The following is a 23,662-nucleotide window of genomic DNA, read 5'->3' as shown; positions in this document are numbered from 1 at the left end:
GGTGCATCGCTGGGTCGTGGTGATGGCGTACCCACTGCAGAAGACTCTGAGGAAAGCCGTAAACTCACGTCGAGCGGTGACTCCACTGTGGCTGATGTGCTGAGCTGTGGCTCAGAGCATTAGGGCCTGTCTTGGGGAGGCAACGGAGTGGAGCCAGGGCTTGGCACAGCGGGGGTCACGGGCCTGAAAAAGCTGTCAATCGTTGACTGACACAAGGACCGACAATTCTGGCGATTGATGATGCGCTGCCTGAAAGCACGCACTTCCTCCACGAGTCCCAAGGGCCCCATCTCCCTGTCGCAGTCTGGGTGTTCCAGGTAGTCTAGGATGAACTCTAGATGTTCCCGGAGTGCGCTCAGCTTGGGGATGGCTGGAGTAGTGTCCTGCTGAGAGGAGTCCGCATCGTCGTCGCCTTCGTCGTCGGAATCTTCAAGTTCGGGACTGACACCTGCAACCGAAGACGCGATCTCGATATCAGACAAAGTCTGATACCCAGGATCGCCCTCGTCGTCGTCCAACCACTCACGAACATCGTCCACATCAACAACGTCGCCGTGCATACGTAGCCGTGCATGGAAGTCATCCACGTCAAACCCTAGAAAATCATACTCCACATCCGTTCCGAGAAGCAGACGAGACCAACCATTTTCCAGAGTCTTCACAGGGACTTCCATGCACTAGCCCAGTTGTACAACGCAGACTTGGTGTTGTAGCGGCGAAGGTTTTCCAAAGTCCGCTTGCCTCATGTGTCACGTCCTTCCCTTTTCTCGTCCTCGTCCTCGAGAACAACCATCGCCTCGTCCAGGAACTTCCGACAGTACAGGCGCTTTGTTGCCACGATCACTCCTTGGTCCATGGGTTGAATGAGAGCAGTCGTATTAGGTGGCAGAAACATGCACCTACTACGGCCATTCTCAGCAATCAAGTCCTTGTCGCACGGGTGGGCAGGTGCATTGTCGAGCAGAAGGAGAGCCTTTACCTGGTCGTGAGGGATTCCCAGTGTCTTCGTCTGGTACTGGATGACCTCCTTGACGAAGTGACGGTGAAACCAGTCTTTGAAAATCACAGCTGTGAACCATGCTTTCAAAGAATGGTACCAGACGACAAGAAGGACATCCATCACCCCATGAAGGCACCGAGGCTGCTTTGCACGGCCAACAACAATGGGCTTAAGCCGGTGCATGCCGTTAGCACTGGCACAACACAAAGCAGATATCCGTTCCTTGGAAAGCTTGCGGCCAGGTACACGCTTCTCCATCTCCTCGACTAGAGTGTTCGTTGGCAGCGAGCGATAGAATAGGCCAGTTTCGTCTGCGTTATAGACTTGACCGAGAGTGAGGCCCTCCCTGTCGATCAAGCCTTTCACCTTGTGCCGAAACTCGTCAACTCCATCCTCGTTAGCGTCCAATGCTTCGCCATGTGCTTTACGTTTAGTAAGGCCATGTCGCAACTTGAACGCGAAGAGCCAACCCTCGGATGCCTTGAAGTCTAGGGCGTCGTGAAGCCTTGCAAACTTCTCAGCAGCAGCCTTCAGCTCCGTTCCATGTACCATCACACCAGCTGCACGTTCTGTCGGTACCAAATCAACGTGGATCGGTCGATTTCTGCAAACTTGGGGGTAAACATAACCTTCCTTTCCACGTTGCCTTTGCTTCGCGACGAGAAGTCAGCCGTGTACTGCATGAGTTTGTCTCGGGAACATTTGATATCGAACAAAGTCGACCAGGCCAGGTTGTACTCGCGGAGAATGCGGGAAGAAGACCAACCTGCATCAACTTTCTCCAATATCTCCCTCTTCTTTTCCAGAGTCAACACCACTCTCTTCCTTTTCTCAGGTGGTGGGGCCATCATCACACACACTAAGAGGAGGCCCGAGAGCAGCAGGAGGCTTTGCAGCAAGTACGGCACCACCACAAAAACGAGCACGTGGGCAGCCATTGCGAAGAGCGTAGGTCCAGTTGCGGTGAGAGACAGGCGGGAAGTGGGGAGGATGCAGTGGCGCTCTATCGGACGTCGGAGGAATGACGAACCAAAACAATGCTCTCCCGCGGCGCGCGCGGCAAGTTCAAATTACGGACGGCAAAAAATCGATTTTTTTTATTTTTATTTTTTTGGGTTTTCGGACCATTTTGGGAATGTTGGATCCCAGGACGATAAGGTCCGGGTAGTGGGGATGTTCGGTTATTGGGCGTCCGGATATTAGAGTGATTACTGTGTATATATATATATATATATATATATATATATATACACTCAATCCTCGTAAACCACGGCAATTTGGGTCTGGACCACTGCCGCGGATTACAAATTCTGCGGTTTATAAATAAAACTCGTATGTGAAAAATCAATTAGGGTCTGAACTTTGGCCAACCACCCCCCAAAGCACCCTACCTACACCTATCTAGGCACCATCAAACACAAACATACAAATTTAGGAATATTCAGTGCGTGTATTTAATAGAAATAAGCAAGGTCAAGGGATTTCACCTTAATCCTATGACGATATTGCTTAAGTGAATAAAGTGGGGTGTTGTTGGGAATAACTTAGAGCCTCTCAGCATGAGGTGGGGGTGCTTCCTCATGCTGTTCTCCCTTCTCCAGCTCCTCAGCCTCTCTCAGGAAGCCCTCAAAGTCTGCCTGGTTTTGTTTTGGTTTCTCCCTGGTTTTGTAGGTCGTCCTTATGGTCGACTCGTTCCTCCCATATTCTTTCGCCGGGCTTACAAACTTCTCTTCCTTCTTAACACAACATTTGAGCTCCAAACATTGACTGTACAACAACGGCGGCTGCTTCTTGATGCCACAGGGGTTAGAGCGCTTCTTCGGGGGTTCGGGAGGGGCCATGGAAGGTAGGAGATGGAGGGAAAGTGCACAGAAATAGGCAGGTAGCTCTCGTACTGCACGGTGATGCTCTGTACTGTGCAGGTTGGCGGGCAGAACAACAACAACATGGCAGCATTAGTATACACACTTGCCACAAGGGACGGGTGGTGATTGGTTGTTGGGTTGCGGTTATCAAATTGAATGCCGCGGTTTACAGTTCTCCTTGGAAAAGGCCCACTTCGGTGCTTAGATCCGCGATTTTCGTGACTTAACAGCGGTTTAAGGGTGCTGGCAGTATGACGGCCACTTTGCCGCGGATTACGAATCCTAGGTTTATAAACACGCGATTTACGAGGATTGAGGGTGTATGTATGTGTATATATATATATATATATATGTATATATATATATATATATATATATATATATATATATATATATATATATATATATATATATATATATATATATATATATATATATATATATATATATATATATATATATATGTATATATATATATATATATATATATATATATATATATATATATATATATATATATATATATATATATATATATACATATATATATATATATATATATATATATATATATATATATATATATATATATACGTATGTATATGTATATAGACGGGTGTTACGCGCCCGTCGTAGAGGTGGAGGAATGCATGCAGTCGGTTCAGAGGAGCAGTGACCATTTAAGTAGCGATAGAAGAGAGATAAAAATGCAACAGTATGGCAAAGAGACAGAGGTTGAAGGTAGTCAGTAAGCGGAGGAGAGTTAATGAGACGAAAAGCCTTTGACTCCACCCTATTGAGAAGAGCTGTATCTGGGGACCCTTCCCTCACATGAGAGTTATACTCCACACAGGGGCAGATAAAACCCCTGTATAGGGTCAACAATTGTGCAGGGATAAAGAAAGAATGGAGTCTACTTAGCACACCCAATCTCTTGGAAGCAGATTTTACAAGAGATGTAATATGATCTTTCCAAGATAAGTCCCGAGTAAATGAAACCCCAAGCATGTTCAAGGATGATGCAGGATTAAGCTGAATATTATTAAACATAGTGGGTATACCTGTGGAAGATTTTGACGTGTTGATAGGTGTGAGAACTGAGTCTTAGATGCATTAAAAACAACAAGATTATTTTTACCCCAGTCAGAGATACGAGCCAAGTCAGACATTAGGTGTGCCATAGCCTCATCCCTTGTTAGTTGAAGTAACTGCTGAGATGGGCGTTGCGGGAACCGAATGGAAAGGTGAAGGGTGGAATCATCAGCGTATGAGTGGATAGGGTTAGATGTACAGCTTAGAAGGTCATTGATGAATAAAAGGAAGAGAGTTGGTGATAGGACAGAGCCCTGAGGAACACCACTGTTGATAGATCTAGAAGAACGATGGCCGTCTACAACAGCGGCTATAGAACGACCAGAAAGGAAGCTAGCGATGAAGGCACAGATAGAAGGATAGAAACCGTAAGAGGGCAGTTTGGAAATTAAAGATTTATGCCAGACTCGATCGAAAACCTTTGAGATGTCAAGTGCAATGGCAAAGCTTTCGCCAAAGTCCCTAAAGGAGGATGACCAGGAGTCTGAAAGGTAGGTGAGAAGATCGCCAGTGGAGCGTCCCTGATGGAATCTGTACTGACGATCAGAAAGAAGGTTGTGATAGGAAAGATACTTTAAAATTTTTCTATTGAGAATTGACTCGAAAACTTTTGAAATACAGGACATTAAAGCAGTTGCACCATAGTTGGAGAGTTGGGAGTGGTCACCCTTTGGGACTGGCTGAATGAGAGGAAACTTCCAGCAAGAAGGAAAGGTACAAGTTGACAGAGAAAGGCAAAAGAGTTTGCCTAGGCAGGGTGTAAGCATAGAAGCACAGTTCTTGAGAACTACAGGAGGGACTCCATCAGGCCCATATGCCTTGTTAGTATTGTGGCCAGTGATGACAGAAAATACATCAGCTGAAGAAATTTTAATGCCAGCCATGAGGAAGTCAGAGGCATGAATTGATAGAGGAACAGCACCGGAATCGTCTAAGGTGGAACTGGAGGAGAAAGTCTGTGCGAAGAGATCTGCTTTATCAGTAGAAGAAATAGCTACAGAATATCAGAGTAGAAAAAAGGAGGGAAGGATGATGAGGTAAAGTTGTTAGAAAGGTTTTTGGTAAGGTGCCAGAAGGAGCGGGAAGAATTCAAGTTGGAGAGTTGAGAGCATTTAGTACGGATGAAATTACAGTAGAACCTCTCTAGTTCGGACTATACGGGGGGAAGGGTTGTCCGAATTAGCAGATTGTCCGGACCATCAGGGTAATCTCATTCATGAGTTTTCCTGCAGGAACACCAGCCTCTAGTTTATCCAGTATTTTCACTTTACCTGCAATACTTAGTGTTACATGCTTCCTTTTAACACCTTTATTCATTGCAGAAGCTACACTTGCATTAGGGGGCATGGTAAGGAGGATTAACTTTTGAAATACGGTGTAAAAATATAAATGTTCGGTGAACTAGATGATGGAATGAATGCTAGCGTGTGTTTAAACAGGCGCCCATGTTACGACCTAACATGATCTGAGACTAAACAAGTGACGATCACTTTCTGCACCGATACTGAGAATGACTTTAGAATTATTTTCAACATATTTTTTGGAGTTTATTATTTTTAAATTTTGTCCGAATTAACAGAAATCCGGATTAACAGGTTCCGGACCAAAGAGGTTCTACTGTATTTTTAGCAGAGCGAAGAACAGACTTAGCATGATTCCGGGCAGAAACGTAAAGATGATGTGATTCAGGGGTGGGTTTGCTCCAGTACCTTTTGTAGGCCCTCTCCTTGTTGCGGACAGCATTAGAACAAGCGTGAGTAAACCAAGGCTTTCTTGCTTTAGTCAAAGGACATGAGAAAGGAATGTATGCTTCCATGCCCGAGAGAATAACCTCCGTAATGCACAAGTCACACTCAGATGTCTCCCGGCCATGGAAGCAATAATCATTCCAGGGAAAATCAAAGAAGTACTGCTTGAGGGCCTCCTAATCCACGGCTCCAAAATGCCACAGGCGACGTTTCCCTGGAGGGTCCACAGGCCGTACCGTAGTGATAGGACAGGTTTAGGTGATAAGGCTGTGATCGGAGGAACCCAACGAAGAGGAAAGATTAACAGTGTAAGCAGAAGGATTAGTTGTAAGGAAGAGGTCAGGTATGTTGGAGCTCTCTCCAAGGCAGTCTGGGATACATTTAGGGTGCTGTACAAGCTGCTCTAGGTCATTAAGGATAGAAAAGATGTAGGCTTGTTCACCAGGTGAATCAGTGAAAGGAGAGGAGAATGAAAGGTGGTGGTGAACATTGAAATCTCCAAGAATGGAGATTTCAGAGAAAGGAGAAACAGATAGAATGTGTTCCATCGTAGAAGTAAGATAGTCAAAAAAGTTTTGATAGTCAGTAGAATTAGGGGATAAGTAAACAGCACAGATATATTTAGTCAGAGAATGATAGGAAAGCCGAAGCCAGAGTGTAAAGAATTCAGAAGAATCGGGTTCAGGAGCACGAGTGCAAGATAAGTCGTTGCGTATATATACACAACAGCCTCCTTTGGCTTTGAAATGAGTATAGAGAAAGTAGGAGGATACAGAAAAGGGTTTACTGTCAGTTGCCTCAGACAGCTGAGTCTCAGTTAGAAAAAGAATGTGAGGCTTAGAGGGGGAGAGGTGGTGGTCAACAGAGTGAAAGTTAGAGGAATGGCCGCGAATGTTGCAGAAATAAAGAAGAAGAGAGTCAGACATTGGTTCCAGGCACCTCGAGTTGTCACCGGGAGAGGGGCAGATGGTGGGGTCATTTATGGTTCCCCCCCCTGGGGACTCCAAGGCTGGGTGATAAGACGCCATGATTTTTTTTGATTTTTGGAAAAGGAAGTGTGGTGTGTACTGTGCATGTAGTTTGGTGTAGATAGAGAAATTTGTGTTGGAGAGCATGCTGGCCTATTCTCTGTTTAACTGAGACACTGAAAAAGTTCAGCAAAGGGGGATGGTCAGGAACTAGTCCTGAGGGCTGATGAAACGGGAGCTCCAGCACTCCCTGTCATCAGCTTTCCATCCACTTCGGGAGTACTGCCCTGCTCGACTGGTGCTATAGTCTACTCCTAAATATGAGGAAATAGAAGTGAAGGAAACTAAGGGGATGATAGATCAGAAATTGAGGAAGTGGTACTGACGGAGAGAAGGAGAGAAGAGGGTATAAAAAACATCAAAAATAATTTGAAGGTGGTATATACTGTACTAATGTTGACGGTTTATTATTGGCAAGGCTTGAAATTAACGATTTCTTGAGAGAACATGAACCTGATGTCATGTGCTTTGTAGAGACTAAGTTAAGAGAAAGTATTGATGTTCATTTGGGAGATGGTAAATACAAACTGTGGAGAGGAGACAGAAAAGAAAAAAACGGGAGGAGGAGTGATGATAGCAGTGAAGAAGAACATAAATGTAGGTACCGTGGAAATGGGAGAATGCAAGGCTGAAGTCATAAATATGAAACTAGAAACTTGAGAGAATGGCATGAGATATATGGCGGCAGTGAATGTTCCCCCTAAGACAAGAGCATGGAATGATGACGAATACCAGATGTTGTCAGATATGACTAGTTATTTACAAAAAATTATTGAAAAAAGCAACAATATAACTTTGGTGAGTGACTTTAACTGTAAAGAAGTGAACTGGGAGGAATGGGACTCAGGAGGCAGCAAAGATTCGTGGGGCACTATGTTATCAAATATAATAATGAATAATGTGATGACGCAATGGATTGAAGAAGAGACACGGTTCCAAGGTGAGGACACACCAGCAAGGTTAGACTTACTGTTTACCAAAGAACCCGATGTAATAGAATCATTGAAATATTTCTGTCCTATAGGAAAAAGTGATCATGTGGTTATTGAGTTCCAGATGATAATAGGGAACATCGAGCCAAGAGACGAGCTTCATAGGCAGGGAAGATACAACTTTGGGAAAGCAAATTTTTCAGGATTGATGCAATTTTTTGAAAATGCGGATTGGAGAAAATTCAGAGAAACAGGAGAGATACAGAGGAAGTGGGATATCTTTCTAGACCTTTATAATTTGGGAGTGGAAAAATTTGTACCAAGAGTAAGAGGGAAAGAAAACAGGAAAAAGAAGTGGTTTAATAGAAGGTGTATGATAGCAAAAAAAGAGAGAGATAAGGAGTGGAACAACTGGAGAATGAGAGGTAACAACAGAACAAATAAGAATATAAAAGAACTAGAAATGAATACACAAGAATATGTAGAGAAGAAGAAAGGAATTTTGAAAAAGGTATAATTGACAAATGTAAGGATGAACCCAAAATGTTTTATAGATTTGTTAATGGCAAACTGAAACGAAAGGAAGGAATCACCAAACTGAAAGTAAAAGGAGAGGTCTACAAAGATGCAGCAGTGCATACTGAAATAATGAACAAATTTTTCCAATCGGTTTTCACTAATGGAAAAGAGTTTGTTGAAGGGGAGGGAGTGATTAGAAATGTACCAGTGATAGAAGATATAAAAGTGGTGGTACAGGAAGTGTATAAATTACTGGAAACTCAAGATGTAAGGAAAGCCCCAGGACCTGATGGAATTTCTGATTGGTTACTGAAGGAATGCAGAGAACAACTGGCAGATAAAATTCACAGTTTAATAGTGTGTTCTCTGGAAGAGGGGAAAATGCCACAAGAATGGAAGAGGGCAAATGTGGTACAAATTTAAAAGGGAGGAAACAGGGAAGAACCCCTGAATTATAGACCAGTGTCTCTAACCAGCATGGTCGCAAAATTGTGTGAGAGAATCCTGAAAGACAGATGGATAAAATATCTGGAAGAGATGAATATTTTGACTGAATGTCAGTTTGGATTTAGAAGTGGAAGGTCATGTGTTTCTAACTTGAGCTTTTACTCAAGAGCAATTGACGTGGTACAGGAGAGAGATGGTTGGGTGGATTGTGTGTACTTAGACTTAGAGAAGGCCTTCGACAAGGTACCTCATATGAGACTAATGTGGAAACTAGAGTATATAGGACTGAAGGGGAAACTCCTGGATTGGATGAGAGACTTTTTGATAGACAGACAAATGAGGACAGTAATAAAGGATAGGATGTCTGGATGGAGGGAAGTAACAAGTGGAGTCCCTCAAGGCTCGGTGTTGGCGCCAGTAATGTTCCTGCTTTACGTAAATGATATGGTAGATGGAGTGAACAGTTATGCAAGTGTGTTTGCTGATGATGTAAAGATCTTGAGGAAAGTAGAGGTTGAGGAGGTTTGTAAAATGCTGCAGGAGGATCTAGATAGGATATATGATTGGAGCCAGATGTGGGAAATGAAATTTAATGTAAAGAAATGTAAGATATTGGAAATGGGTAAAAGTATCAGGAGGCCATCACTGAATTATTTGTTGGGTAATGAATTAATCACAAAAATGATAGAAGAGAAAGATTTGGGAGTGCTGGTCCAGGATAGTTTGTCACCTGAAAAACACAGTAACAAGATAGTTAGAGAGACGTATAAACTCTTGACTAACATAAGAGTAGCATTTCATTATTTGGATGAGGAGATGAAAAAATTTATAGTGGCTATGATCCACCCCAGGTTAGAATATGCAACGGTAGTGTGGTCCCCACACAAAAAGAAAGATATAAACAAGACTGAGAAAATACAAAGAACAGGAACCAAGATGGTCTCCAGTCTGGCAGATCTGTCATACAGAGAGAGGCTGGAAAAGTTGAATTTGCCTTCCTTAGAGGAAAGGAGAAAGAGTGGAGACATGATAGCAGTGTTCAGGACCATGATGGGAGTAGATAAAATTGACCGAGAAGATCTGTTTGTATGAGATAAGAGAGCAACAAGCGGACATGGAATGAAATTGAAGAAGTCAAGCTGCTTGAAGGATATCAAGAAATATAGCTTTCCTTACAGAAGTATAGACTTATGGAATAGCCTGGACAAAGAGATCGTCAAGTCTAAAAACTTAAATGAGTTTAAAGCTAAATATGACTTACTGAGAAACAGCGACGGAAGCCCACGATCATAGCACATTTTGTGTAATAACAGTTAGGTATATTAGGTAAATACATAAATATTTGGAACGACTTAGACGAGGAGGTGGTTCTGGAGGAAAACATTCATGTGTGTAAAAGTAGACTAGATAAATGTGGATATGGAGACAGGCCAACACGAGCATTGCTCAATTCCTGTTTACTACAAATAGGTAAATACACACACACACACACACACACACACACACAGTAGTAACCATGCTCTGCTTTGATACAACTTCTGTTCTTTGCAGCCACTTGATAAAATCCATTGCAGTGGACATATCACATCCTGTTATGACAGGAAATAGCACTATGAACAAGTATATGAGAACTAAAGCAACAAAGGACAGGGAAAATGTATTGCTTCACCTGAAAGCACAAATGACGAACAAGTACAGTGACGGGCAATGGGCCATGGAATTTAAGATGCGTCACCCTAGTGGCCTCTTGTTCACTGTTGCAGGACCTCCAGTGTTGCTTGGTAACCTCCAGTAACTTGGTCGGCCCCTCATCCAGCACTGAGAGTGTATGAAACATCTTGGCATTTTACACATCTTCAGACACAAGGCTTGTCTTTACTAATTCAGAGGTATTATCGTCATGGAAAAAGGAAGCCTTGCACAGTACCTGCCAGTCACCATACACTGTGAAAGCTTCAAAAGCCAGGGTCAGTTTCCCCACATGTTCTCTGTCCACACAGATTTGGAGCAGTCTGCACCTATCAGTCACCTTGATGTCCCTCTCCTCGACATGGTTTGCAAATGGTGACATTGATGGCAGCCTTAATCTTGGCTAAGTAACTGAAACAGCTGAATGCTCCTTCTCTGTAAGTAAATATGTCACCTTACTTGGTGGCACTCCTGACCTCATCCCCCCCCTCCTACCACCACCACCACCACTGCCACCAACTGATCTGCTGCTGCATCCATGCCCCTGCATCTTTGCATGATTATGGATCCTGCATCACCACCTCCATCTCAGTCCCCTCAGGAGGTGATCCATCTGGACCGGCAGTCTGCCCCTGTGACTCCACTGCCACCATTCCCAGTAGCCATACCAACCCAGATGCCACCCTACAGGCAAACACTGCAGACTGTGTCACAACCACCAGGGACACACCCCACCAAGAGCCAGTTTAATTGAGACTGAACTGTCAAACACATCCATTCAGCACCAGTGCACCAAGCAAAATCCGGTGCTAACATCCACCACCTATATTGAATATATACTAGGGCTTTCTCATGCAGGGCTGATGAATTGGTATTAGCAGGGGTGTTTATGTGATGTGTTTCTGGGCTTTGTAGTAAACCTGTTAAGTCTGCTTTTGTTAAATTCAAATCTCCTGTACTCCTTGCCCGAGTCAGGATTTGTACCTGGATTCATTGGAACAGAAGACCACATCCATACTAACACGGCCACCATCTCCCCATCTATGTTCTGTTGTTGGACAGTGGCTAGAGTGAGTTTTCTGTGTTGTAACAAGGACTTTTTTTTTCTTCTTCTTTTTTGTTAATTTTCAAAATGTACTGGAGTAAAAGTACTGTACAGTGGTCTGTTGGTTCTGCCTATTGATATATAGCCAGATGCCTTAATCCTGTAAGGAGTGGCCACAAACAAATCACCTCCATGTCATCCTGTCCCCTGCCTTCTTACAGCTCATGATTATTGTACATAATTGGTACCAGACATGGTGCATGATAACAGAATTGTGCAATAATGAAAACACAGAGCCAGTGGAATATATTGTAATTGGTACAGTGCATCCTGAGTGCAAGCCCAAATTTTCCCTTTTACAACAATATAGATCTCCTAAATACATGAGGTACATACTGTTCTGATAAGTGTGTGAAACACACATAGCTATGATTAGGTTAATGGAAAGAGATGAAAAGGGCACAGTAAGGAAGATATATGTACCAGAAGGAGATCTGAGATGGGCTTTGGGTAAGGGTGTCTGAGGTTAGGGGGTGGAGAGTTAGTGGTCTCCGCCATCAGGGATTACCAGTAGCTCCTTGAGTAGGGCCTCATCTTAGAATCCGTCTGTCATCAGAAACCACAGACATTGCACCATCATTGTCAGCAAAAACCAGCTTAGGTGTGTGATTATGTTTTTTAGCCGAAAAATGCGTGATAACAGCAGGAGTGTAGATTTTCATCTTGCCGTGATAACGAAGACCGCTGTAACAAAGGGATCTCTGTATTTGATAACCATTACTTTAGTTGAAATAACAGTAATGGAAAAAGTTTGTACAGTACTTTTTAAGTAGTCAGTGTCCACAAAATTTACTTGAGTATGGAGCTCAGATAAATGTGCCTTGTCACATTACAACTCTGCCTACTACTTTGTACTATATTGACTATGTACCATTAATATAGGTGGTATGTAGAAGTTCCACCATTCCAGTCACTTACTGTAGTGCTGCCTTTAGGTAACAAGCCAAAGCATTTTTGTAACCCAGGAAATCTGTTTTTACATTGGTTGGTAACCATATAACAAATTGACACTCAGTAGTCTAGTGAGTTAAGTTCCTCCATCTGAATGGGATCTGTAAGGGTTTACATCTGAGGGCTGATTGGGGTTTATTGCTCATATAATGCCACACAGAGATGAGTAAGACCGGTCACCCATACCTTAACTGCTGGGATTTAGCAGCTTAGCCTCAGACCCCTATGTTTCTGATGGGGCTAAAAACATTTGGATGATAAATATACTGTATAGATATATAATACCCCGATCATGTTCATGTTTGTGTGGTTCTTGATTGCAGCTTGAAGTTTTGGAAACTATCCTTGGAAATAGTTCCTTTCATTAATCTGAGTTGTGTTCAGCAGCAAATAAGATATTTTTATACCATGTAATTGTGAGAGAAACATTTTGAAGTACAGTAATGGAGATAGCTTGATTTTTGTGTGTGTGTATCAAATAAATTACAGCACAGTACTGAAATTAATACAGTTATCACAGATTTCATGTGTGTAGTGGGTACTGTTATTGATATCATTGGCATTATTAAGGTTTATATACATTCATCATTTCCAGATATGACTATGACAAGTATGAAGAAGATGTCAGTTGGGTGGATTCCAGGAGCCCAACCCTAAATGGAAGCCTCCTTCTTGCGAAGTGCCCCAGACTACCAGTGTTTATGAGGTACCAAATTTTTTATTTCCAAGAATGGATTCATATACAGTAGACCTTCAGTTTACTCTTGCCCAGTTTGCACTAAACACATTGTTTGCAGAAAGATAAAACTTGACCCAGCTCAGAAAATGTTATTAAAAAAAAAAAAAAAAAGTACGATTTGTGTAGGAAAATCCCAGGTCAGCCCCTGTCTGCAGCCATCCTTCCCAAGGTTCCACTATCAGACCATATAGATGCACATTCACCACACCTCAGAGAAACAAAACATTGACTTTTCTAGAATTTTGCTAGAACAGTGGTGATTATTCAGTAGAATTAGAATAATGTGACCCAAGGTGGTCTGTGTAAACTCAGTCAGCTGACCATACATACATACTCATGCACTATGGGATGAAGCAGATGTGCTGACAGAGTCTCCGTTAGATCCTGCTACAATTGTCAAAATTGCTACACAGTAACAAGATTGTGTTCTGTCTCCCCTTTGGTATAATTGTGAGTGTTATTTTCATGCTTTTTGGGAGGTTCAGAGCCCATATATATACATATCATAGAAGGTCTTTAGAATTTTGTATGATCAGTGAATGTTCACAAGATGGCAACAAACCAAAACAACAATGATGGCAATGGTGAATTTGGCATTGAAGAAAAAAAATAGTGAAATGGTTATGATAAAGACATGTTTTTGTGAATAATCAGTGAGTTAGAAGAGGTGGTTGAAGCCCTGAGAAGAGAGGAATTCAAATCAGAGGAGGTAGACCAAAGAGTTTTACACAAATAAATTCAGGGTAATGAAAATGCCAACAGGGAGATTCATTTCATTTTGAACCCCTAAACTGCGGGCTTGTTTTGCTATGACTTGCGTGTCCCGTGGGCATATTTGCGCTCCGACATCCGACAGACTCTCTAAAAATATTTGCCAAAAATCAGTTATTAGTCCTAGAATATTAAAATTACATATGCCTATGGCACATACCTTCAGTTTTCTCCTGGGATGTTTGTTGAGCCTTCGTCGAGTACCGTAGGACTTGTGGAGACCTCTGAAGTTGGGTAACGAAGTCTCCACTTTACACTTCCCGACAACCTGTAATATGATTACCACAGCCTGATAATATCACTAGAAACATTATTCTATGATTTTCAAATAGTTTGGAATCCATACCCCCCAAAAAAACACTGTGAAAGCAATGAAAATTGCGAGAGCGTATGACCTTCCCACTTGCGCTCATTCGCCTCTGGTGTTCTGTCATTTATTATATTCCTATTACTGTATAACACTTATATATATCTTCATTCTTTATCGATAAGTTTCCATCAGTAATAGTAGTTTATTGTCACTGTAGGCAATCAATTTCTCTTTCAGTAAAACACGTAGAGAGCCACGGTTTCACTGTCACTGTCATAACTTCAAGTATTTGTACTCATATTCTTATGTTACTAATTATTTCCATTTACATTTACATTTTCTATTGTATTTTCAGTATTTACACTTCTATTTTACTTACACTATGTAATGCATTGTCACTTGCAGTAACTTATAAAACAGTATTACACTGTTCCATCATATTTTCATCCATTGCTTTCACTTGCTATTTACACATTATTTACATTTTCCACTTGCACTTTTAGAACTGCTTCAGGCTGTGGTAATCAAAGAAGCAGGTAACGCAGAGGGGAACCTGGCATTCAGCGCACTGCCAAGAGGTGCATTTGTGCTCAGGTGTGCGTCGGGTGGTATGTGCACACACCTGGCACCTGCGGATTGCAGCCTTCCTCTTGGTTGTGGCAGGCATTTGCACTAGTCTGTGCCGATCCATGTACGCCCTCTACTCAAGCCTGTCGGGAAGTCTTACTGCATGGCGCCTTGGAGTTGCTGCTGTCACCCTACCATATCTTTCAAGCAGCTGCTGAACACAAGTCCTGGCAAACAACCTCAGGGAGAAGGACTTGGGTGGCTTTACCTTCATCTTGTACAGGATGAAGGTGTTCAGCATCGTCATGTCTAGGAGATGCAGAAACACTTTCCTGTACCACCTAGTGTTCTTCCTGAGGCAGTCGATTTCTCCAATCATCATGTCGGACTTGTCCGCCGGCTGCATGTTGATATTATAGTCTGTGACAGCATCAGGTTTCCTCACAGGTTCGCCTGTCCTACGGTCAACCTTCCCACTGTCTTTCATTTCCCCTTTGTGTACGTTGGTAAACATGTGCATGACCCTCTTGTCGTGCCACCGTATTGCCAGCATCTTCTCAGACATGCGTAGGTGCACTTCTCCTCGCTGCGAGTTTCCTGCCTCTGGGAATTTGGGGAAGTGGGCACGATTACTCTTCACAGTGCCACAGGAGCCGATGCCGTGCTCTGAAAGATATTTAGCAAGTTTTGGTGCTGTATAATAATTGTCTGTATACAGCACATGATTCCCACCAAAATACCTTTCAAGCAGCACTTTAACTACACAGCCTGAGAAGCCAAGGGGGTGTGTTTTGTCCAGATCGACAGTGCTGGCTGAATAGATGACGAAGTCAAGGATGTACCCCATTTTACAGTCGCACAGTACAAAGAACTTGATTCCAAAGCGATGGCATTTGCTTGGAATGTACTGCACAAACCTAAGACGTCCTCTGAACAAAACCAAGAATTCATCTATGACAACCTTCTGAAAGGGGTGGAAGAAGGACATAAACTTATCCTTCATTCTGCTCAGAATCTCCCAGATCTTCCAGAGTGGGTCGGTTTGGGAAGGTACATCGTTGTTGGCGAAGTGCAGGTTTCCCATGATGTTCCAGAAGCGATCTCTGGCCATGTGCTTATTGAAGGTGGGTGAGGGTAGTAAGGGGTCCATGGACCAGTATTCTTCCAACTCATGCTTCATTGAGTGTGGCATGAGAAGCATGAGGCCGAAGAACATATACAGCTCCTGCACTCCCAGCACGGTCCACTGTTGCATCTTCGCTGCACTTGCACCACTTGCAGGACGTTGTGATTCGTACCTGTTTGTCTCATCACATATGTGCTGCATGACTTCATCATGAAGGAAGGCCAAAAGGAAGTCCACACACTCAGCATCCTCGTCAAGAGTGAAGGCAGGCTGTATTCCTGAGGAACTCTCATCAAAATTTAGATGTTCAGGGACGAAATCGGAACCTTCCGTCCACGCGAAGGCGTCCAGGATTCCCTGTCGTGGCGGTGTAGGGTGGGTGAGGGTGGAGGGTGGCTGTGAGGCAGACTGGGCTGTTTCAAGGTCACTCGCACTGACCCTAGGTTGCCGAGTAGCACTAGCAGCCCTTATTCTATTTGCTACTCTACTTTTACGTGTCAGGGATTTACCTCTTCCCCTACGGCCTGCCTTCACTGTTGGTGCTGGTGGCGACTCCGACGACGAAGACTCAGGAGAAAATTCCGCTGAAGATGAGGAAGAAATTAGTGAAGTAGGGCTGGGGGAGCGGGGAGGTGATTCACTTCAGGACTCATGGCGGGCTGGGTCACGCGGAGCCATTGTTCCGGGGCTAACCCACCGCTTTTTCACTCCCTTCCCAAATTCCCTCCCTTGCTGCACTAAGGGCTCCTTTCCTTTGGAGCTTGGGATAGCTTGGGACACTGAAGCACTCGTACTAGGAGTTTGTCACGATTTCCTCCCCCAGCTCATCACACGATTCTCCCGAAAGATCAAAATCACTATCCATCATTATCATTGATAATTCAGCAAGTTCACGTTCCACTGCCGAGTCACTTAGTCCTTTCTTGCTTCCCCCACGAGTTTTTCTAGGGGTTGAGGTAACAGGGCCCTTTGCAATGGGCGCAGAAGTGGCGGAAATGATGGGGCGCGAGCGCAACATGGTTTGACCTCAGAGGACAACAAGGAACTGAATGACGCAGCGTATATGGGCAGGCAAGGGTTGACAATGACAACAGGGTGACAGCTGCTAACTTACATGCTAAGAAATGACTGGTAGGAAATCTCGACAATACATAAAGAAATAGGTAGTTCCAGGTGAATGTAAATATCACATAGGCTTCTTCCTTCCTTTCTCATATATATTTTTATTACGAGAATAGATCATACGGCATATTTCAAAGGGGAAATTACTGTGGGAAATTAGCGAACGAGTGCATGTGAGGTGTTGTCAGGTGATAATTAGCCAATTCCAGGTGTATAGCACTATCACTTACCTTATTTCATTTTGGTATATATTATTTTGTATAGGAATAGGGCATAGGGCTTATCCAATGGATGAAATCAGTGGATAATTCCGGGGAAGGTTTGCTTTAGCGCAGTGCGACCGGGCAGGCAAGAGGAGAGGGTAATGGAGGTGAGGTGGGGAGGGGAGAGAGGGTAATTGAGGGGAGGTAGGGAGGGGAGTCAAGAACGGGGGAAAATGGCTAAATTGTCAACAATGGATGGGAGTACAGATGAGAGGAGTGCTCACTATTGTAGGACATTAGCAGTACATGCTAAAAAAATGATTGGTAGGAAATCTCGACAATACATAAAAAAAATAGGTAGCTCCAGGTGAATGTAAATATCACTTAGGCTTCTCCCTTCCTTTCATGTATATATTTTTATTACGAGAATAGATTATACAGCATATTTCAAAGGGGAAATTACCGTGGGAAATTAGCGAACAAGTGCACGTGAGGTGTTGTCAGGTGATAATTAGCCAATTCGAGGTGTATAGCACTATCACTTACCTTATTTCTTCTTGGTATATATTATTTTGTATAAGAATAGGGCTTAGAGTTTATTTCAATGGATGAAATCAGTGGAAAATTCTGTGGAAGATTTGCTCGGCGCAGCACGGCGGGGCAGGCGAGAGGAGAGGGTAATGGAGGGGAGGTAGGGAGAGGAGTCAGGAACGGAGAAAAATAACTAAATTGTCAACAAAGGATGGGAGTACAGATGAGATTTGGAGTGCTGACTAGTGTTGGACATTGGCAGTACTGATAGATGATACAAGCCACCACTTCTAAGCCTGGGAGAATTCAAAATTACACAGAATCACAAAAGTGACACCCTGCGGTATGATCCATTGTGCCCGAGCGTCACGAAAGTGATGCCCCGTGGTTAAAGGGTTAAAGGCTCCAAAATGCTTGCATGCGTCCTGTAAAGGGTGGCTACAAACAAATTGCTTCCACGTCACCCTGTCCAATGCCACTTCATTGCCCTCGCTTCCAGCTCACACCCCACTCTCTCATATCCCTCCCCACTCCATCCCTCCATCTCCTCCTTGACCTCCCCCTCGTTCTCCTCCCCTCCACCTCACTCATGTACACTTTTCCCATTAGTCTGTCTGTCTGTCTGTCTGTCTCTCTCTCTCTCTCTCTCTCTCTCTCTCTCTCTCTCTTTCTCTCTCTCTCTCTCCACATGGCCAAACCACCTCAGTGTACAGTATTAATTTCTCCTAACGGCTTCTGTCACATCCACATCCACGCCACAGCACTCTTTCACTTCCTCATTTGTCAGTCTGCCTCTCCATGTAACTCCACATACTGCCCTCAAATACTCATTTCCCCTGCTTTCACCCGTGACTTGTGTCCTTCTGACAAGGTCCAAGCTTCACATCTATACGTTGAGTGTTGGTATCACATTACTGTCATGCAGTGACCTTTTTACCTCCACGCTGACTTCCCCGTTCCTTATCACTGCTTTTGAAGAACCAGCAACCTTTCTTCCCTGTTGTACCCTTTCAAGCACATCACCCTGTAAACTTCCATCCTAACTCATCACACTACCCAAATACATATATATGAAATCATATTGTCAGATCATTAACTAAACCTACTGTTGTATCTCCTGAGGCATTCAGCATTTCAGCAGTCAACCCAGACACACCTGCTGCCTTCCTCAACTGCATCCTTGCTATTGCCTTGCTCACACTAGCAGCACCAATCAAAGGCCTAGGGCCAAAATGCTGGATCTGCCTGTTCCAAACCTGCCCTGTTCCAGTCGAACTCCTTATTCAGCATCTGGTTATAATGGTCTCCAGGTGTCTTTAATATCCTCACCGTCCACCATTACATTTCCTTCTTCATTATTCACACAGTGCTTTCCTTTGATATCCGTGCTTTCTCTCATCATCTGATTTGCCACCATAAATTCCATATTCTTCCATTCAGTGCTGTTTATGTTATCTAGTGAAAGTCTCCAGGACTCTGATTTTACTGTATATACCTTCCTTCTAGCCTCACACTTGGTAGCAAGTTTTTGTTATCATCTCTTTCCCATTCCCAGAAAAGCTTTCTTTTCTCCTGAACCACTGCTTCTACACCCTCATCCCACCACCATGTTACCTTGTGTTTAAGGGGCCCCCCTTGTCCACCCACACACTAAATCAGTAACTCTCAGGGGATGGTTCATGAGAGCCCTGCACTGTTCATTAACACTTGTGTCAACAGCTCCTAGCTCATTCACAACTCTACTCAATTCGCTACAGAAAGCATCCCGTAACCCCCAACCGCTGGGGGGTTTCCGATGTCGCCCACTCCTCCCTACAGGGGATTTCTGTGATTTTGGAAAAAATACCCTTACTTCAAACCCTAATATCTGCCAAAGTATAATAGTTAGAGAAAAAATTAAAAATACATAAGACTCACAAACTATTCTTCTTTCAAATGAAAGTATCCCTATGTCTCCAGGTGGTCCCATCGATGAGTAAGGATAAATTAAAATGACTGGTTTTCCGTGTTTTGGCGGGCTCATCCAAGTGCGTGCCACTGCCAGTGAGCATGGACTCGCTGGCTAGCATTGGCAGCACTGACTGGAGTGGTGATTGTAACACTGCCTGGCCTTCCAGAATTTTCCACTCATTCTTCGACATTTCCTTACTCACCATCGTAATGACGAATCATCACCCTGTTCATATGGCTTCCCATAGGGTTTGCCACCCATTTCATAGTGCCATTATGCCCTGTAGGTGTGTGGGAAAAGAATAGCTCTTTTTGATTTTCTGTACTCATTTCTTGTGTCAGTCATAGTTTCCCTTTACTACTTAACTTATATTTGCACTTGACATCATGATTACGGGTAATTGCACTTTGAGAAGTAAATACTCTAGCTGTTTTATGCAGTATGGTTGAATGTGAGGTAATTGCTTGTACAGAAATTGTGACTAATTTGTCCTAATCAGGAACATCATGAAAATATTTCTAATGCTACACAACTTACATTTTATGTACTTTACAAATACGTTACTTCTCACATGCTATTATTTTCTGAGAAATGAAGGAAAAAATGTAGTAACAGCCAACCAAGTCATTTTCTTTCTCACCCATGCACTCGTGGTTTTCTTTCATAGTACCAGATAGTTTTACTCAAGGTATTTCCAATCTTTGTTTCACAAATGGTTGAGGAGACGAAGGGGAAGACAGGAGGAAACATCCCCTGTGAGAAGAGTGGAGAAATTGCAAGATAGTGAGAAAATGACAGAGTATAAGAGCATAGCGGAAGAAAGATTGGGAAAGTATGAGCTAGAGCAGATGGAAGGGGTGGAAGACGTATGTAAGATATTCACGGAAGAGATAGGCGCAGCGTGTGAAGTGGTTTGTGGAGTGAAGAGGAGATGCAAGGGTGTGCAAGGGACAGCATGGTGGAATGATGTGAAACGAGCTTTGTAACAAAAGAAGGCATATAGTGAATGGTTAGCGAGTAGAGGAAGGAGAGAAGATGAGAGAGAGAAGAGAGAGAGATATGTGAGCAGGAGAAAGGAGGTTAAGAGACTGGTGAAGGAGAGTAAGAAGAAAGTGGATGAAGAGTTTGGGAGGAATCTGAGTGTGAAATGGAGGGAGAATAAGAAATTGTTTTGGAAGGAGGTAAAGAAAGTAAGGCAGTGTGAAAGGGGAAATAGTAGGAGAGTGAAAGATAGGAATAATAGATTGTTGGTGGAGAAGAGAGAGAAATTGAGCAGATGGAAGGAGCACTTTGAGGATTTGTTGAATGTAGAGAGTGAGAGCAGTGCGAGTATAAGTGGTTGGGGAATGGCTGGGAGAAGAAGAGATGAGAGGAGGGAGGAAGAGATCAGTAGGGCAGAAGTAGTGGAAGCGATGAAGAAGATTAAGTTGGGAAAGGCCCCAGGAATTGATGGAGTGTGTGGTGAAATGCTTAGGTATGGGGGTGAGATCGTTGTGGAGTGGATATGGAAGTTGTGTAAATTGGCTTGGGAAGAGGGAAGGGTTCCAGAGGACTGGAAATCAGGTATAATTGTTCCTTTATACAAAGGAAAAGGGGAAAGAGAAGTATGTGGTAACCATAGGGGTATTTGCCTTCTTATGGTGGTACCACTCTTAACTGGCGGTTTGGGTGGAGCACGAACCTCTGTACAGTGGTGCCACGTGTTCCATACCCGCGATGTGAATGGCTTTGATGTATGTAAAAGACATCACAATAAGATAAACACATAAGAATACAATGGTAACATGTGTATTATAATATATAAAAGAACAGTAAACTTATTATGCGTAAAATATTTATACGGCAATACAGAAACGTGGCATAAATATTTTACAGTGTTTCTATAAAAAAAAAAGTAGTCACTTTTATTGGCTGTTACCATGTTTCTGGGGTTGTTAATAATGTCACAATTATGATTATAAGATAATGTGCAGGAATATAAGTAAAAATATGCCAATTTCTTAGTAAAAAAAAAATAATACATTAAACCCTCTTGAGCGGCAACACTCACACACACCCAGTCTGACCTGGCCAGAGCTTCCTCGTATCACCTGGGTGGTGTGGAAATAAAGTCAAATTTACAATATGTATATTATAACGTAAAAGAAAATAACCAAAATGTATCCTAAAATACCACAGATGAGAGAGAGAGAGAGAGAAAGAGAAAGAGAGAGAGGGGGGGGGGAGGCAGACCAGGGGCAGTGTTGAACCAAAATGTATCCTAAAATACCACAGATGAGAGAGAGAGAGAGAGAAAGAGAAAGAGAGAGAGGGGGGGGGGAGGCAGACCAGGGGCAGTGTTGAGTGCAGCTTAGTGAGAGATGGAGGGAGGGAGGGAAGGAAGGAGGGAGAGAGTGATTGAATGAAAACAAATCATGGCGCCACAACAGTGAGGTCATCTGGCACATTATGTAAAACAATAATATTTTTAAATATGATTAGACATAATAAAAACAAAATAAAGAAATGAAAGCACAAGTTTATAAGTCACTCATAAAAGAAACAAAATACCCAAGGGTGACGCACATCTCCCCCAGGAGAGAGAGAGAGAGAGAGAGAGAGAAGGCAGGCCAAGGACAATGTTGAGTGCATTGTCAAGCTGAGGGAAAGATGAGGGGAGGGAAGGAAGGAGGGCGAGAATGATTCAGTGAAAACAAATCAAGGCGCTGCAACACCGAGGTCATCTGGCCCCATATGTAAAACAATAATATAATAAAAAGCAAAATAAAGAAATGAAAGCACAAGTTTATAAGACACATAAAAGAAACAAAATTCCCTAGGGTGACGCACATCTCCCCTCAGGAGAGAGAGAGAGGCATCGCGGGTATGGAAAACTTGGCAACACTGTACAGAGGTTCATGCCCCACCCAAACCATCAGTTTAGAGTTGTACCGCCATAGTGTGACTGGTAAATTATATGGTAGAATACTCATTGATAAGGTTAGGCATATGACAGAGGAGCTAGTTGGAGCAGAACAAGGGGGATTTAGGATGGGAAAGGGTGTGTAGATCAGATATTTGTTCTAAGATGTTTAGTGGAGAAGTATCTAGTGAAGGGAAGGAAAGTGTATACTGCCTTCATGGACTTGGAGAAAGCTTGTGACAGAATAGATAGGCAAAGTATGTGGAAGGTATTAAGAATATATGGAGTGGAGGGGAAATTGTTGAGTGCTGTGATGAGTATGTACGAAGGAGCTAGGGCTGCGGTGCGAGTGGATGGTGAGCTGAGTGAGTTCTTTGATCTCGGTGTGGGACTGAAACAGGGTTGTGTGATGTCTCCATGGCTGTTTAATATATACATGGATGGGGTTGTAAAGGAGGTGCAAGGTAGGGCAGTGGATGTGGGGGTAGCTCTAATGAATGAGGGTGAGATTTGGAAGCTTCCGGTGTTGCTGTTTGCTGATGATACAGTATTGTTGAGTGAAGATGAATGGGAGTTGCAAGGTTTGGTGAATGAATTTGGGACAGTGTGTAGGAGGAGGAAGCTGAAAGTTAATGTAAACAAAAGTAAAGGTATGGTGTTTGAGAGGAATGAAGTCGCAGATTGTACAGTGAGGTTGGATGGTGAGGATATGGAGAATGTGAGTGCATTCAAGTACTTGGGTAGTGTGATGAGTAAGGATGGAACTTTGGGGGATGAAGTGCATAAAAGGGTACAGCAGGGAAGGAAGATTGTTGGTTCACTGAAAGCAGTGATGAGAAATAGGGAGGTGAGTATGGAAGTTAAGAAGTCACTGCATGATAGTATTGTGATCCCTACCCTGACGTATGGAAACGAGGCATGAACCTTGCAAGAGGGGAACAAGTCAAGATTGAGAGCAGTGGAAATGAGTTACTTGAGAGGAGCATATGGAGTGACATGGAGGGACAGGTTGACGAATGAAGATGTGAAGGAATGTTGTGAGGTGGATGTGGATGTGGTTGAGA

General features: G+C 43.3%; 1 protein-coding gene across 1 annotated transcript in view; it reads left to right on the top strand.

Moving 5' to 3' along the window:
• Positions 1 to 23,662, top strand: part of Ctl1 (choline transporter-like protein 1) — a 764,015-nt gene that overhangs the window by 137,465 nt on the left and 602,888 nt on the right. The window contains exon 4 of the mRNA XM_080276719.1: positions 12,972 to 13,082. Coding sequence (XP_080132845.1) covers positions 12,972 to 13,082 — 111 coding nt within the window. The remainder of the gene's footprint in view (positions 1 to 12,971; positions 13,083 to 23,662) is intronic.

The sequence above is a fragment of the Coenobita brevimanus genome, chromosome 66 (assembly GCF_032717465.1).
Source record: "Coenobita brevimanus isolate Jiangsu-jjx chromosome 66, ASM3271746v2, whole genome shotgun sequence".
Taxonomy (NCBI): Eukaryota; Metazoa; Arthropoda; class Malacostraca; order Decapoda; family Coenobitidae; genus Coenobita; species Coenobita brevimanus.
The sequence above is the reverse complement of the archived record's forward strand: the minus strand, read 5'-3'. Positions and strand labels throughout refer to the sequence as shown.